At 35.8% G+C, this 18,848-nt stretch overlaps 1 protein-coding gene across 5 annotated transcripts in view; it reads right to left on the minus strand.

The window, feature by feature from the left end:
* LOC150094589 (nuclear receptor subfamily 2 group C member 2-like) overlaps positions 1–18,848 on the minus strand; it is an 808,056-nt gene that overhangs the window by 414,347 nt on the left and 374,861 nt on the right. For all 5 annotated transcript variants that reach the window (XM_090412047.1, XM_090412048.1, XM_090412044.1 and 2 more), the window contains one exon: positions 911–1,160. In XM_090412047.1, the coding sequence (XP_090268173.1) occupies positions 911–1,160 (250 nt within the window). The remainder of the gene's footprint in view (positions 1–910; positions 1,161–18,848) is intronic.

Consider the following 18,848-nt stretch of genomic DNA (forward strand, 5'->3'; position numbering starts at 1 on the left):
CAACATGAAACAATTGGTCAGTAACATAGATATAACAAAATCAATCATCAAAATGGCATGAAAGTTTTTTATATATTTGGCAAGTTGCCACCATGCACCATAAAAACCCATACGATTTCCATATTTGTTATTATATGCAATAATATCCTATTATTATTATTTTTTTTTTGTAGATCTCCACAAACCAGCTATCTTATTTCTTGTATAACTAACATATAAATATTGTAATTTACTATCATATTATTAATACACTGAAGGAATCCAGGTTTATACAAAGGATTTGTTCCACTTCAAAGTTGATCAGCTGCTAGTATGAAAAGTCCAGGTTGTAAGCCTAATGTATGATAGCTGTTTTAGGTGGTGTTTTTTAGAATACCATATTGAAAAGGAAGGATGATGGGAAGTCATATTCTGTCTATATGAGTTGATTTTAAGCATGCTATAAAACAGGTCTGCAATAAGGAAAATATGTTTTAAAGTGTCTAGGAAGGAGCCAGACAATTTGTTTGGTATTGTCAGCATGTCAATTACAAGTTTTTTTATATTGTACTCATGATGGTATCTATGAGAGATGAATATATTGAATCATTAAACTGTTTAATTCATTCCTATTTACTGTTTTCACTACATTAATCAACTAAAACCTTTTCCACTTTGCACAAAAAGGTAAAGTACATCCAGCAATTCCATACAATGGATCATATGTGCAAGTAAACAATACTATGCAGAACTTGGAGATAAAATTTGGGAAAATTTTATCTATACTACTTCCATACCTTGCCTAGTTTAATATACAACAGGACGATGTGTCCTAATTATCTTACCTTTATTTCTTTTAAATTGCTGTGTAATATGCATTTATAAATACACAAAAGTTAAAACAATAGTCATTCTATTAATAATAGTCTACCTGAAGCTTTATCCCCACATACTACACAGAGTTCACTGGATTTTCGATCTCCTCCATTTCTTAAACCGGGGTCCTCATCTCTCATTCTTGTTAACTGCTCAGCAGTTTGCCACTCTTTAACCTTTGTTGCCCAGTCTGAAATCTGAAGGCCACTAGCAGCACTACCACTTGAAAAGAGGAGGTCAGACGTCAAATTGTGGGAAGCAGCTTCGGAGCTTGCACCTAATTTTAGGGCCTCACTGAGGCTAACCTGAAATTACAAATTTAGTTGTAAAAAGAGCAAACAATTACTGTAACTTATACCTACAGTGAATTTTTAAAACAAAACTGATGTGAAAAAAAATCTGTTAAAAGAAAATTCTGTTAAATAAAGAAATTAAAATTCTATATTAATCTTAAATATGCAGAATAGATTATTAATCATAATACTATACATGTGAATACACACACAAGCACATGGGTCTGACTAATGACGTATATAACATCACAACAACTTTCTTACCTCTATCTGTTAGTGTGCTTGCTATCATAGCAGCACTGCCCTTTGCAGCTTTTGCAACACTTATCATGTACCGTCTGAAATTCAGGCAACTGTCAATAATCATCCTGAAATCTATTCATCTCCTGAAGCACTGTTCCATCAATACTTTCTTATACTTTTGTGCCAGTGCAACACTTTGCACTTATTAACACGTTCGCTGCCACGCTACTTCGGCATAGTCTGTTCCCGTACACCGAGCAATTTCACTTCTTCAAGGTCAGTACGATAATCTCGTTACCAGCGGTAAGTGTCATACGAGTATACTCGTAGCTGGCTTGTGGGGGCTGGTTTACCAACTATGAGTATACTCGTAGTTGGCCGCAAACATGTTAACATTAAAACTGCAACCACTAATTTTTCCAAGCTAACAGTCTGTTTAAATCTTCCCGAAGGAAGTTAACATGAGCATATCACTCCCCAACTTTGCATATCAGCAAACAACTGAATATCCTCTATTAATCCAAAAGAAATACAATTAACAAATAAGGGAAATAGTGGGGGTCCTCACTTATTAGTCAGGATACAAATGCTTGTTTTAGTTTCTGATCCACTCATTTTGCAACACTAACTAGACATTATAAAATAAAATAACAACTTGACATTTCAACCATTACATTAAAGTCATGATTACAAATAAATATATATACATAGAGAGACACAAGATACATAATAATTCACTAAAGTGGGCTACAGCATGATTACTTTGATCAACTGTTGACCCTAGCCTGATCTCTGCCAAAGGAGAGAGAGAGAGAGAGCGAAAATAATAATAATAAAAAATCAATAAATATATCTGGAATTACATCAACATCTATTGGCTAGGGCTTATCTCTCTAAATTCTGTTATTCTTAGTCCTATTTACTTCTTCAACAGTAGTTTAATACTGAAATACAGATTTATTTTTGCTAGTTTTTGTATCCAAGACCTGGTTATTTTGTACTTGGCTTTTGGGAATTGTTAGGGTTCTAGTCTTCATATTTTATAATCCTTGTCATCAAATGTTATAGGTTTCAGATAGGTCATTCATATTCTTGGGGCTAGGCCATCATTCTTGTTGAGGTTGGGAGTGTTGGATAAGCATCTCCAACTGATTTAGTGGCATATTTAAAATGCATGAACAGAGAGGCATGATTTTCCATAATTAACAAATTCAATTTGTTGTTGATTATGCTCTTTTTTAATTGGTATTGTGAGTCCTGTTCATGTACCTGAGATCTATTATTAATGTGAAGAATTGCTGGTTCAGAAGAAGATTAGAAATGGCTAAAACAACAGTCAGAGATTTGTCTAACATCTAGAAGGTTGGATAAAGTTCACAAGAATAAAGTTGAGGATTCTGGGTGTAGATGTCTTTCCAATGGCAACTTATGGATGTGAGACTTGGAACCTAAAGAAGTCTGATAGGAAAAGGATAGCTGTTTTTGAGATATGGTGTTAGAAAAACTGAGGATATCATATAGTGAAAGGTGGTCAAATGGATGGGTGCTAGAAAGGGTTGGTAGAACTTTAAGGCTCCTTAAAGATATATTCAGAAGAAAACTGAAATACACTGGACACACTGAAAGGATGGAAGGAGGACTTCCAAAAAAAAGTAAAGTTCTTGAAAAAAGAGAAGAGGTAGACCCTCAATGAGAGGGATGGATGGATGGATGGATGGTGACTGATCTTCAAATTTGAAGCCTCAAGAAAAGCATACAACAGGAAAACCTGGGGAGGACGTGTGGCACATCACCGAGGAACAAAGTAACCATACAACATCTGATAATATCCAATGAATAGATGGATGATGAGTACTGTTTCCTCTATGCAGGGTAAGTTACAGGTGCATTAAATTTGGTGTATACCTGGGTGGACAAGGCTGAAAATTGAATTCTTAGAGGAGCTAAGAAAAATTTTGAATTTTGTGGGTGGTTTAAATGTTGCCTTAATATTGCATTTTTGTAATGTTCTGCCTATTGCACTTTTGTGTTGGATAGTGATACAAGTCTACACGTATGCATTAGTCCATGTGTGTGGGTTTACGGCAGATAGTGAAGGAAAGACAGCCAAAGGGAAGAAGAAGAGTGAGAAGCATATCCAGAAAACAAAGTGTGTTTTGGTTTTCAATTTCAACAGTGAATTGAATGTGTTTGTGTTTTCTTTAGATGGCTTAGGAAGGTGTTTTGAGTTTGATAGTAATGGGACTAAATAGTGAATATACAGGGTGTTCGGGATAAATTTGACAGTTTCGTAAGGAAAAAGAAAATCTTCTTTGTATCTATTAAATTTAATGAATTGACAAAAAAACATTACAGGCAGAGTTAATTACAATACTATCAACAAGATTTACTCAAAATAACCACCATTAGCATCGATCACAGCTTCAATTCTGCTTCGGAACCTCGAACAAGCTGATGCTACAGTCTCCCTGGGAAGGGCCGCAAAAACTGTTTTAATTTTATCCATTAACTGGGCTTTCGTATTACTGGAAGTGCGATTGGTGTCTTTTTCAACTGCGCCCCATACAAAATAATCCATGGGGTTAAGGTCTGGGGAGTTTGGAGGCCAAACATTTGGACTGGTGAAGTCGTAGAAATTTTCAGACAACCATTTTTGACTTTTCCCAGAGGTGTGGCAAGGGGCCGAATCCTGCTGCCATACATACGGCCTACCATTGGCTACCCTTGTTATCCAGGGCTTGACTACAGTTAGCAACTCCACGAACAAAGCCCGAATTCCAATGCCAGGGTTCTTCAACACCTGTTCCTGCAGATTTGCGAGGAATTCTGCTGTACGAACGCAATCAGATCGTCTGCTAGGGATCTTTCTTCTTGCTACATCCTCGTAGTCACCATTGCAAGTCTCTAGTTCATGCCTGATTGTTTTTACTGTATTCAGGGAGCATTGGGCAGCAGTCGTAATATCCTTATTTTGATGGCGGGCACGAATCATCATGATACAAGTTATTCTCTTCCATGATTCAGGTGGGTTCCAGCTATCCATCCTTTCTGACATCTTGTATGTGAATGAAGAAGGGTCCAAACTTTTAAATGAAGAGAAGTGTGTGTTAATACATGTAACTTACGGAAAAATATAATTAATTATAAATATGTCAAATTTATCCCGAACACCCTGTATATCACCAACATATCTGAGTTTATGTATGGTTCCTGCCATACATAATAAACACTGTTCTGTTCATGAATGATTCCCCTCCCCCCATATTTTTTGTCTACTAATTGTGATATTATGTCTTCTATGGTAAATCACTGCTATTTTTAAGCCCACAATTACACTCTATTAATCTTTCAACCCAGGACTTTTCCAGAGTTCATCATAGCATATCATTTCATTCTAGAGGTGTTCACTATAGTGCATATTTACTGGATTATTGGCTTTGCTCCTTTGTCCAAATTTTCACAAAATATTTCTAGGATTCATTTTCTATGCTACTGTTTCTTCTTCTTTTTCTTCTTCCCCAGATTCCATCAGGAACATTGGGAGTCTGCAAATGCTTTCCATCGGTTCCTTATCCTTGCTATTGGTCTTAGTTCAGCAAAACTCTTCTTCTCATATTCTATTAAAGTCGATCTCCTCCATGTATTTTTAGGATGGCCATGCTTTCTCTTTCCTTGTGGATTTCATTCCAGGGCTGCACAACAGATTTCTTCGTGATCTTTCCTAAGTGTATGTCCAATCCATCTAAGTTTTCATTTTTCTGATTTCAAGGTTGACTTTTTGCTGATTTGTTATTTTACAGAGGTCTTTGTTAGTAATAATTTTGTGGTCACCAAATTCGAAACATGTTTCGCAGACATTGGTTTCTGAATGTTTGTAGTTTTTTTTTGTATTTCCTTTGAAACCAGTCATGTTTCACATCCATATAGAAGAACTGATTTAATACATGCATTAAATATTTTTAATTTTGTATCTGTGTGGATATTTTTCATTTTCCATACTCTACTAAGTTTAGCATATGCACTTCTTGCCTTTTGAATCCTTATGTCAACATCTCTAGTTGCTCCTCCATCTGCAGATAAAACACTGCCGAGATATGTAAAATGTGAAATAGTTTCAATTTTTCCATTTTCAATTATACTTAGAGCCTTGTTGGTCACACTGATTCTCATTTCTTTTGTTTTGTTTGTATTTATTTTCAAACCAACTTTCAGTGATTCTTCTTGTAATGTGGTTAGTTTGTTTCGGATATCTGCATGTCTGTGGGCAATTAGACATACATACATACATCATCTGCATAGTGTAGATCAGGGCTGTCCAATCTTAGGTAATCCGAGGGCCGCATTTAAAAAAAAAGATTTATCCGAGGGCCACATCACAATGCATATCTAGTAATTTGGTAAGCAGCAGCAACACAACCTCGATAGCTGAACAAACGAACAACACTAATTGCACGTTCACGCTCCCTGTGAGCACCCAGAGCATGCATGTTGGAACAAAACAGTATAAGAACGTTTCTTTAACACATCTAATATTTGAAAAACACGTGGCTATACAGTGATGTAAAAACACCAAATAAACACAAATAAAATTACCAACATCATGATTATTGATTAGTGATAGAATTAAAATATTTAATATGCATTTGATTAAAATTGTTATTTTATTTTTTTCACTCATGAAAATCAAAATCCACAGGCGGCCCGTAGGCAGTGCTTTGGACAGTCCTGGTCTAGATCATCCAAAGTTTTATTTATATTCCATGATATTCCTTTGACATGTTGCATTGCTGTCTGTTCAAGAACTTTATCTAGCACCAATATAAATAATAAGGGAGATAGCAGACATCCTTGTCGCACTCCAGATACACTTTGAAAGGGTTGTGACAGATATCCATCATGTAGTACCATTGGAATTTGTTAAATCCTTCCTGTATGAGGTTTATTATCTTCTGTGACATTCCTTTGTTTTAAGTGCATTCCACACACAATCTCTGGCAACGGAATTGAAGGCTTTTTCATAATCCAAACAGCAAATATAAAGGAGAGTTAAATTCACTCGACTGTTCAATTATTATTCTTAAGGTGTTAATGTGGTCTATACATGATCTATTTGCCCTAAACCCAGACTGCTCTCTTCTCATGCTCTCTAAAATATTAAAGATTCTTGTAAAAATAATTTTGCAGAAAATTTTGCTAATGACACATAGCAGGTTTACGCCCCTTCAATTATTACAGTTTTCTAAATCTCCTTTCTTTGCTACTTTTACTATTATTCCTGTATTCCAATCCTTAGGGAATGTCTCTTTTTTCCAGATATCTCGGAATAGTGGATAGAACATATCTGATTGTTGTCGTGTCAGATTTTAGAGCCTCTGCTGGGATACCATCATGTTCTGCCACTTTTCCATTTTCATTTCTTTAATAGTTTTTCTTTTTTAATCTCCAATTTAGATGGTGGACTGGTATCAATTTTTAATTCATTTACTCCTTTTTTTAATTTCTGTTTGTATTTTATTACTGCTATCATTCAAGATTTGACTAAAATGTTGTCTCCACCTTTCGAATTGTTCTTCTGTTGACACTAGAATTTTTCCATGATCCTTTTCCATGACTGAGATCCTTCACTGGAACATTCTTTTGCATTGCTTCTCCAGAAATTCTTCTTATAATACTGTGTAACTCTCTACTGTTATACTTGCCTGCAGCTTGTGCCCTTGATGACAGCTCTTCAAACCATTGCCGTTTATCTTTTCTAGCACTTCTCTTAACCTTTTTATTTAAAATAATATATTTGTCTTTAAGTTCATCCACTAGTCTCCAAGTTTTCATCGATAACCATTCTTCTTTCTTTCTTTTAGAATATCCTAAAACATGGTCTGCTGTATCATTAAGGACTTTTTTTTTTTACCTTTTTCCATTTGGCCTCTATATCATCATTCCTTATATTCTCTCTTCCTTCAAAATTACGTAGGCTGTTCAATAAGTAATAAGACTATATTTATACAGAAAACAGATTACCTTTAATCATCATCATCATTTACATTGTCTTTTTCGAAGTAACTACTGTGAGACGTGATGCATTTGTCCCAACGTTGCATCCACTTCTTAAACACATGTGAGAGTCCGTTTTTTGAGAGTTCTTTCAAAACCACCTCCGCAGCTTTTACACATGCTTTGTTGCTTTCGAAATGGCGACCTCTTAGTGGTTTCTTGAGCTGAGGAAACAGCCAGAAATCGCACGGTGCGAGATCAGGACTATGGAGGGTGTGGTAGGATATCTGTGTTGTTCTTCTGCAAAACGTCCACTACACAACCAGCAATATGTGGCCTTGCATTATCGTGGTGCAATAAGAAGCCATTCTTCAGCAATGGACGCTTCCTTTTGACATGCTTGATGATAATCGCTGCTGTGTTGATCATTGTCTCTGTGATGGACGTTAAAGGTCTTCCCTCACGTTCAAGATCTTCCACATTTTGCCTTCCTTCCTTAAAAGTTTTATGCCAGCGAAAAACACTTGTCCTCGACATTGCTTCATCGTGGAAAGCTTCGCGTATCATGTTAAAAGTGTCCGATGCCGATTTTTGCAAACGCACACAAAATTTAATCGCATAACGCTGTTCCAAGGATGCTTCCATTTTGAAGACTGGTCGCACCTCGGAAGCGCGGCGATGAGCACTTGCGTTTAGTCACGTGACACTCTGGCACATCAGCCCGTATACGCCATATATCGTCCTCTTTTGTTAATACATACAGCAACATTTCTTTATTCCACAGAAATTAATATTGTGATGAGTGGTTTCGCCACAGTAAAATTAGTCTTATTACTTATTGAACCGCCCACGCACTATCTATGTTTTTGCTCAACTTTAGTTTAAACTCACTGCAGACTTCAGCATTTTGTAATTTAGAAATATCAAATTTCTGTCTATTAAATGTTTTCCCCCTGATGATTTTTTTCGAATATAGAACTGCATAGATCCTATTATTAGGTGACGATCTGAGCCAATACCAGCACTTCTTTTATTTTGGACATCTAATAACATTTTCCTGCACCTTAGGCTGATGGCAATATGATCTACTTGATTCTGTGTTTTGCCATCTGGTGACACCTTTGTTACTTTATGTATTCGCTTATGCTGGAAGATTGTGCCACCTATTACTAAGTTATATTTGCCACACAGCTCCACCAACAGTTCACCATTTACATTTCTTTCTCTCTCTCTCTCCCAAACCATGCTTTCCCATTGCATTTTCCAACCCCCTCATTATTTGTACCAACTTTAGCGTTGAAGTCACCCAAGAGAAGTATGCTCTCATTACCATTTATCATCAAGGTTTTATCAAGCAGATTGTATAACTTTTCTTTTCTTCAGAGGATGCATTCTCAGCTGGGACATAGCACTGAACAACTTTGTCTTCCAAATTTAGTTTCAAGATTAACTGTTATTATTTGTTCTGAAATTGGTTACCACCCAATCATTGCTTGACTAAATATTTTGCTCATGAGGATTCCAACTCCATATTGATGTATATCAGTTATATTAGGCATCTTTGAATAAAGAAACACATTCTCACTGGCAAAATTTATTCTACCAGTACCATTCCATCTTACTTTGCTAACACCCAATAATTCAATTTTATATTTTTCCATCTCCTTTCTTAGTTGTGCTAGTTTTCCTGTTTAATAAGAGTGCTTTAACATTCCACTGGCCAATTCATGTCCTAATTTTCCAAGCTCTAGTTGATACCATGGAGTCTGTCCAATTTCTGTATTTATCCCACTTGAAAACAGCATTTAAATTTCCAGAGACTTGTGGGTTGTTAGCAAATAGAATTCCTATTCTGGTGGCAGGGCTGCTACCTCAGCATCCAGACATGCTTTTATACACAAGCATTTACTCTTGTGTAGATTTTGGTTATACCAGAGCCTCATTTGTGATAACAGGTTCTAGCACAAGAAGGTGAGGGTGGTATTAAAGTGGGAGAGGCTATATGTTATATATCATGAAGTTCAAGACTTCATATTATTACGCAATCATCATCCCTTAGAACCCACTCTACTGTTTAGGTTTCCAAAAAAAAAAAAAAAAAGAAAGATAATTATCTTTTTCTTATGTCAGCTGCCCTCTGTAATTAAAACTTACCTTACTTCTCCTACTAAAATATTCTGTGAGAATGTAGGTACAAATACGGAACTCATTGTCCAATTTCCCATTCTGTCCAAATTCCAAATGTGTCCATATCACTCTACTTGAAATTGCATGAAACAGTGAAGAAAATTATTTTCATGTTTATATTGAGTTTTACACCTATTCCTTCATTTATATCAGTCATAAAAATACAAGATATTATTGTTTAGGAGAACATCTTTTGTCTTCTTTGTTTTTGGTAACAGCTATTATGTCAAAACGATATATCTGTAACTCCTCTATTATGCAATACTACATTATCTCAATTTTTAATACTATAATCATGTTATCATTTTCTAGCATGTATCCTTGAGTATAGGACACTATATTCCAACACAACTAACATTTAATGTAAGCAATTTTTTTCCACATTGAGTAATTATATATATATATCAGGTCGTCTCCAACAAAGGTTTCTCTTCTAACAGATTTGCATTTCCGTCAATGCATCTAATTCCTGCTCTTCATTGGGTATTTTCCTGAAAATTTTGTTCCCTCCCCCACTTACAATTTATTTAAATGATACCACTGTAAGCATACCCTTGAATTATAATAATAATTTTGTTCCTTTCCAACATCTTTATTTTTAACATGGTTTGGCTAATGATGCCATGCTTTCACTACACTAAAGTTTCTCGTATCTTTCATATCAGTGGTCTGCAATCATCAATAACTAATAACTCTCAGACATCTTAAATTTTTTTCTAAATGTTCTTGACTCAACTTTTCACGTGTCAAAACTAGTTTGAGTCTTTGTTATGTATACTTGTTATATATTCTTCACATATTTGGCTTAAATCCATTACTATATGTTCACGAGACTGGACAAGTAGATATCATCATTACTCTCTAAACAATAAGCTTTAGGTCTGAATTCCACAGTGAACATGGATGTTTGTGCAAGTCTTTTGGTGGGAGATATTTTTTGGAATCTAGTGCAAAACCTCCACATCCTGTTCACTGAAGTCCTTTGGTAGTCTAAAAAATTTCCATGTTTAGTTTATAGAACAGGATTTCCAAATTACGTAAAAATATAATAAAAATAAAAACAAATGTTAACAATAATAAAAATTTTCTAAAAATTGTCAGCCCATGGTACTAATAATGTACAGTCATATCCCGACTTACATGAATCCGGAGTTACGCGGTTTCTTATATGTACGTATTCCCGTCCCACTTCACGCCTCACCACTAGTCGTATCTTTCCGGTGCCGGCTGCATTCGCCAGTGTCGCACATGCTGTGAACAAACACTGACGTGTTTCGTGCGGTCTCCATTCATACACGATTTTTATAATCTACAAACCTACAAACTGTTTAATGTTATGTTCTTGATAAAAATTTTATCACATAAAAATTAATAATGTCGTCCAAAAGACGCAAGTCCGATTCTTTTACAGCTAGCAAGAAAAGAAAAACACTGACTTTGGAAGCAAAACGCAACATCATTAAAGATTTTGAAGGCAGAATGAAAATTTGTAAGCTAGCAGAGAAGTTCGATCTACAGGAATCCACAGTAAGAACAATCATAAAAGAAAGGTTTACAGATTTTGGAGGACATAGATTCTAACGAGGAATGAATTGTAGCCATAAGGCAAGGAATAAAAAAATCATTAGCTTGCTATGAAGAAATTTTGCATGACAAGAAAAAGACATTATGCCGTCAGACGAATCTATTACATTTTATGAAACCATCGACATCGAAATAACTTTCTTTTTTTTTATGTACAAAAAGCTACAATTATGATTATATTTCTTAAAATATATAGGTGTTTTTGTAAACCTTTGGTCTCAATTGTATGTTTGTATATATAAATTACATGCAAAATTATACCCCGAGTCACGTGAATTCGACTTACGCGCTTTTTGTTGGTCCCACCTACTGTGTAACTTTGGGGTATGACTGTACTATACATTTATAACATAGCTTCCTTAAATCCTGCTCACTACTTATGATAACGTTATAGCCTCAAAATATAAAGAGGATGCTACAATATCCAGTAGTAACTAATCAGGTTTACATTATTCGTAGCTTCCTGTCAACAATTTTCTTTCAAATTAGTTATTTGTCAAGCTTACAAACCCGGTTGGCTGAGTGGTTAGTGTATGTACCCTCCGACCAAAGGCTGTGGGTTAGAATCCTGTTGTGAGCATGGGTGTTTGTGATTGTCTGTGAAAATACTAGTGGTGGTGGTGGTGGTGGGCAGTAGATGCCGTGATGTAGATGATGATGGTAGTTACGGCTTGTTTAGTTGGTGGATTGAGTGGTGGAGATGGAGAGCTGTAGAGTAGGGCCTTCCCTCGATGAGTCTCTGGACTCCCTTGGAGGTGTCACGCAATAATAATAAAAATAATAACATATTATTAGTATTAATTCCAACCTTCCATAGAGTGCAAAGACTCATAGGCAGTCAAATGCACACATAGACCATGACCTTTAACCACTCATTCTAGCAACACATTCCATTCAATCACCACCTGCAATGCAAAGCATCTCTTTTTTGCTTCCTTGCTCACATGACCTTTGTGTACAGTTTCCAGGGATGACCTCTTGTTTATCCATCACCTATTATTTTATGCAATAATTCTCTGTATCTATCTGATAAGCTCATTAACTTATATGTCTCAATCATATCTGTCATCATAGCCAACATTCTAGTCCTGAGACAGTCTTAGTTATTTGCCTCTGCACACTTTCTAACGTTTCCTTATTGCCCACATTATTATTATTATTATTATTACTATTATCATCCAAGATCTCCAGGGAGTCAAGAACTCACCAACAGAGACCTACATTACCACATCTTCTGTAATGCTGTCTTAAATTCATTCACATTCTATGCACGAGCTACTTTAACAGACAAACTGTTCTACTTATTCTCTGCTCTGTGTGAGAGAGAGAAATCTAGCTCTTACCTCTTTCTTAACCACACACAAACTTCCACAGATAAACGCACCCCCCCTTGTTCCCCCACCTTTCACATAATGAAATATTTCATCAGTTAATAACCTATAACACCCTTTCAGAAGTTTATAGACCTCTATCATATCACCCCTCTTTCTCCCATTCTGCACCACATATTCTCGATATGTCCATGTAATCTACAGTTCATAATCTTAATATCATCTTTGCTACTCTTCTTTGCATCCATTCTATTTTTAATACCTACTGAACCCAGGAGAGCATGTGTAGTTGTATCAAAGCCTTGTAAAGAGGCAAAATGACTTCCTTATCCTTAAATATCAATGTTTGTTTGAGCATTGCAATTATCCTCTGAGTTGTATTTTCAAGTTTTGCAATGTGACCCTTGAATTTCAACTTTCTATCAGCCATAACTCAAAGATCTCTAGTCTTTCCTGTCACTCCAAGCATAATTCCACCAATATAATATGCCAGTGGCTATCTCATCATGCCAAAGTGCATAACTTTACACTTGCCAACATTGAATTAACAGCCATTATCAATGGCTCACAAAGAAGACAGAATAGGGACTGTGAAAGGATGCATGGCAGCCATGGAGTGAAAATGATGAACCAGGAAGGAGATAGGATTGTGGACTTCGCGGTAGCATTTGATCTTGCAATTGTGAACTTGTTTTTCTGCAAGCAGCAAGAACATTTGATAACATTTAGAACCGGTAGCAACAGTTTACAGATTGACTAGAAGAAAGCATCTTGAGGAAGTAACAAACTGTAAGGTAATCCCAACAGATCAAGTGGCGCAGCAACACTGGCTATTGTGCACAGACTTTAAAATAAGGTAGAAGATAAGAACCTTCAGAAGCCATGGGATGAAGACAATTCAGTGGCTTAACATAAAAGAAGAGTGTGTGAGGAACTATTTTAGGGAGAGCGTGTCAGAGAGGATTTCAGATGTTTAGAAAGTGTACAAGATTGGTGGAGATATAATTCAAAAGGAATTCTGAGCTGTGTAATCGAGGTGAAACATCTGGAAAGATTAGAGAGCAGAAAGGGTGTTGGTGGTGGAATAATAATGTACAAGAAGCAGTGACGACTAAGAGGAAGGCAAAGCAGAAGTGGGACGAGTCAAGAGTGGAAGAGAACAGAGAGAGAAAGCGAGAAGCCAATAGAGTTGTTGCACAGGTAAAGGCCATGGCATATCAAGATCTTTACGATCAATTAGAAACAAAGGAAGGACAGAGAAAAATTTATCGACTGGTAAAATATAGAAATAAGGCATCAAAGGACATCTTACATGTGAGGCAGATCAAAGACTCTGCCTCGCATGTAAGATTTGGACCTGCCTGGGAGAGATAGAGTGCCAAGGAAAGAAGTCTGGAGGTGTCTGAGGGAGAAGAAGGTAGCAAAGAAATATGTCAGGTTGGTGCAGGAGATGTACAGAAATGTGAAGACAAGGATTTGGACCTGCCTGGGAGAGACAGAAAGTTTTCAAGTGACAATTGGCTTGCATCAAGGGTCAACATTAGGCTTGTTCCTGTTTAATATTGTGATGGAGGTGGTGAGAGAAGACACACCTTGGACAATGTTGTATGCAGATGACATCGTGCTGTGTGCAGAATCAAGAGAAGAAGTGGCAGCTAAACTGGAAAGATGGAGGAAAGTAATGGAAGAGAGAGGTATGAGACTGAGCAGAAGTAAGACAGAGTATATGTGTTGCAAAGTGGATGGCAGCCTTTTCATGAAGCCCTTAATCACACGACCTTGTTTTTTGGCTTGTATTTGCAAGATAATTGCATATTTTTAATAACAGTATTAAAAAAGCATTTTTATTGTATAAAATATTCAAGTCTTAATTACATCTAAGCTAATTCATGATGTGAGCTGTGAAAACAAGCTTAAGACTATACCATATTGCAACTACACACCTAATTGGAAGAATAAGATGTACTAAAGGATTTAATTAGGCTGACCCAATTTTAATTTATGTTTATAATTACTTGTTTATTTTGTTAATGATATTATTATATTGTGAGAAAAACCAAATTAATTTTTTTAATAATAGAATATCTATTACATATGTTGTGCATACCATATATAAGTTAAAGTTAATACTCAATTAAACTAATGCATTCATTTATTATAAAATTCATTTAGTAAATAATTTTTTTTTCCACATCTGTCATTTCTCTAATGAGATCATTTCTTATCCTTTCTATTCTTGATTTTTTAACTGATCTACATAAAAACTTCAGAAATGCTGCAAATAGTAAATTCTTGTTATCAGTGAAACTACCACACTATTTATTGAAAACTGCTTGTAAAAGAATTGTGTTTAGTGTATAGAGCAAATCAGCCAGAGGATACACAAAGTGACAGATACAGCAGATAAGATTAATTGCCATATTGAAGAATTAATTAGGTTTCTATGAAGTCAAGTTACTTGAGATGACATTCTTCTTTCAATCTCTAAGTCAGCTGGTTCATCTGCCTAAACCAGTGGATCCAAAAAAAAAAAAAAAATTTTTTATTGTAAAAAACTATTGTTTTCACATATTTTCTGTTTACCAGTAATCCATTTCCAGTTGGACTAAGGAACTCTATTTCTTTTTGATTTTTAAGCTTAAGTCCCCAATTTTCATACTCATAAATACATGCAGCTAGAATTTGCACTCTATCAATTGTTATGACTATCTGATCACTAGGAAATAAACAAAAGATTATCTATCTATCCATCTACTGAAGCACACCCAACAACACAGTCCCATTTATAAGGATATAATATCCTTATAAATGTATTACAATTGTATGGGATTACATGAAAGATTTAATATACATGCAAATGGTTAGGAACAAGGATACACTGCACTGCAGAATTTTAGATGCCATAAACTATATTTGAAAAATCAAACCAATGAGAGAGACAGAGAGAACAAGACAAGCATTATTATGAAAATGGGCATGAACTCAGATGCAGATAGTTCTTGACTTTATGAGTTAATTCATTACTAGACATGCCCCCCCCCCCATTTTCCATAGACATAATGCTAGAAACAGGAGTTATGTTCTCAGCAATGAAATTTGATCACTGTAATGCTAAATAAAGGTCAACAAAGTTAGCGTACGCTTAAACAATGATTTATTTACCTAAATTAAAACTTAATTCCCCCCCCCCCCCACACACACACAGAAATATCCCAAGTATGGAAACATAGCCTTTAAAATCAAGTAAATTATAAGTTGTTTGTTTCCAAGAGTCTTCCTTTTTATAAATTTCAAGATAGTATGCATTAGCATTTTTTAAATCTGTAGCTACTTTTCTAATGTGTTTGAAATTTGAATCTTGTCACTCAAAATCTCAATTGTTTTTTCTATGTACTGAAAAGCTTCATCAAGTCCCTTGAGTGTGAAGGAACAAACAGGGGTTTCAGCTGTTAAATCTTCATCCTCAGCTTCTTCACATTTTTAAATTTCAAGGAGGTCTTCATTTCTGAGTTCTCCATTGTGCACGTAAAGATATCCAGTTTGTGTAAGCAGATCTATGATCGATGATGTCAGTTGTAAAAACTTCAAGCTGCAATTGATTAGCAAAATTAGTGACCAGTTCTGTTTCATTTTACAATCTCTGCTGGTTCTTGAAATTCTTCAAAATTATCAGTAAAATTGATAATTTTGGAATGCCAATTTATGTAATGAGAGAGAGAGAGAGAGAGAGAGAGAGAGAGAGAGAGAGAGAGAGAGAGAGAGAGAGAGAGAGAGAGAGAGCGTTTAACATCTATTTATTGCAATTAATGCTCATATTTTTCATTTTGTTGATACTTGAAAAAAAAAAGGAACTTGTAAAGTGGGAAATGCCTGTATTTTCAACAACTATTCATGAGGACAAAAACAATGTGATGAGAAGACTTTGGAAAGAACAGAAAAAGATATACATCGTGAAGGTGGTAAAATGTTCTAGAGAGATTGTTGAAAGAGCTTAGAAATAGAGGAAATGGTACTGTAAAAGGAATCAGAGATGATAAAAGATAAAAATGAATATGTTCTGGATATTTGAAGCAATTAGCTTGACAGATGCTAAATTATTATTATTATTATTTGACACCTCCAGGGAGTCCAAGGACTCATTGAGGGAGGGCACCTGCTCTATAACTTGGTCTCCACCACTCAATCTACCAACTGACCGTAACTATACCAATGCCACCTACCGCCGACCACCACCACTGGTATTTCCACAGACAATCACAAACATCCATGCCCATGGCAGGACTGCAACTATACCAATGCCATCTACTGCTGACCACCACCACCACTGGTATTTCCACAGACAATCACAAACATCCATGCCCATGGCAGGATTTGAACCGGCAGCTTTTTGGCTGGAGAGTGGATATGCTAACCACTTGGCCAGCCAGGCTGGCAAAAATGAAACGAGGAATGACAGAACAGAACAGCAGTAGAAAATATTCAAGAGGTATGCATTCAAGAATACTTATCAGTACTTGAGATGGAAAAGGCAGCTAGAGTAGATGACTTTTGACCAGAAATCCTCAAATATGGAGGTATAAATGTTTTACAGTGGCTACACTGCATAATTTCAACAGCCTGGTTAGAAGGTCAAATGTTGAATTATCTTGGTGTCTATAGTATCTCTTGCTCTGCAAGCTAATAAATTGGAAAACAGATATGATTGACTGGAAGAATATAGAAAAAACTATGTTCATCTGCACTGTGGCCATTCTGGGGTGGCAAACCATGTCATGGACATATCTAATGGGAGGAAACTTCCCTTTTATATATAAGCAGATATAAATCTGCGCAACTATTTCTAGAATCACCACAGCACTACAACACTCTCCAAATTTAAACATATTCTGCCTCACATTACCAAATTCTGGGAGGCTATTATCTTGAGACTTTCAGAAAGATTCCACAACCACATTCATAGAGTATGCCCAGTACTGTAGGATCCCACATTTTGCACTTAGTCTGTATTTGCTTGCATACACATTGCTCCATGGATTTTTTGTGCTCATGAAGATGCCTTGGATACCAAGACAAAATATTGGCCTCATAATTTAACAGGTAATTTAATTTAGCTAGTTATTTATTATTATCTCCAGTGTATTTTTTCCCTCTAAACACAGCATTAGTTATAATAAACATCTAAGCATCTATTTCCAAAGCTAGTATGGTGGGGAGCACTTGACTAAATTTATACTGAATGAGTGAGAAAGTAGTCAAAACGCTAAACTAGAAATATACAAGACGAGACGCTGTTCAAACCAATTTTAAGTTATGTATCTGAGAGTTGAATTAGAAGTAAATCTGTTGATCAATGACTAAAAACCACAGATATGAGTTTTGAAAAAATTAAGGGAGTGGCAGATGGTAGCATTATATTAAAAATAAAGACATTATAAAGGAATTTGACATTAAGTTCAAGAATATATGAGTAAATTATAAGGTGATATGGTCACTTAAACAGAATGGGTGAGAAATGGTTCAAAAACAAACATGTTTGCAAACAAGGATAGCAGGAAAAGACTCAGAGGAGAAACCAAAATCTAAGCGTACTGATGAAGTTAGATCCACATTAGAAGTTTGAAATGTAAGATCTCACTATACTTGCTGATAATGCCATTTAATTCTTCTTCTTCAGCTTGCTGAACCTCTAAGGTTCTTTGCTGCAAGTACCAACTTCCACTCTTCTCTGTCTTGAGCATTTTCAGTCCAGTCCAGGATTCCCATCTAAGTTAATTCTTTTTGATATTACCTGCAAAGATTACTGAAGTCTTCTCTTAGCACTAAGAGAAGACTTCCATATTTGGAGTGTTAAGACTCATGACAGAAGACCCAAACTATCCACACAATCTATCATACCTCTCCTTGAAACCATTGAGACAAAGCACTCACAACTGACACTGGCAACCTATTCCATATATTCACAACTCTCAAAGCAAAAAAGCTAGTTCTCATGTCCTACTAACCATTACTAATCAAACTTTTACTTAACTTCCAGCAATGACCTCTTTGAGAAATTACCTTAGTCAGTCACCTCTGGACCCCTTTACAACATCTCTTCATCGTTCTGAAAACCAGGTGACCAAATCTGGGCACAATAGTCCATATGTGGCCTAATCAAAACCTTATACAACGGAACAAGAATCTCCCTACTACTACATGTCAGTGTCCTCCGCATCATTCCCAGAAGCCTTTGTGTTGAGTTCACAATTTTGGCTACGTGTTCCCTAAATTTCAGATCCTTATCTGCTATCATCCCCAGATCTCTTATTTCCTCCACCTCAAACAATATATCCTCAAAGCATAAATTTTGCATCCCATCTTTGTT

The sequence above is a fragment of the Typopeltis vanoorti genome, chromosome 22 (genome assembly GCF_054136105.1).
Source record: "Typopeltis vanoorti isolate ZY-2024b chromosome 22, IOZ_Tvanoo_1.0, whole genome shotgun sequence".
NCBI lineage: Eukaryota > Metazoa > Arthropoda > Arachnida > Uropygi > Thelyphonidae > Typopeltis > Typopeltis vanoorti.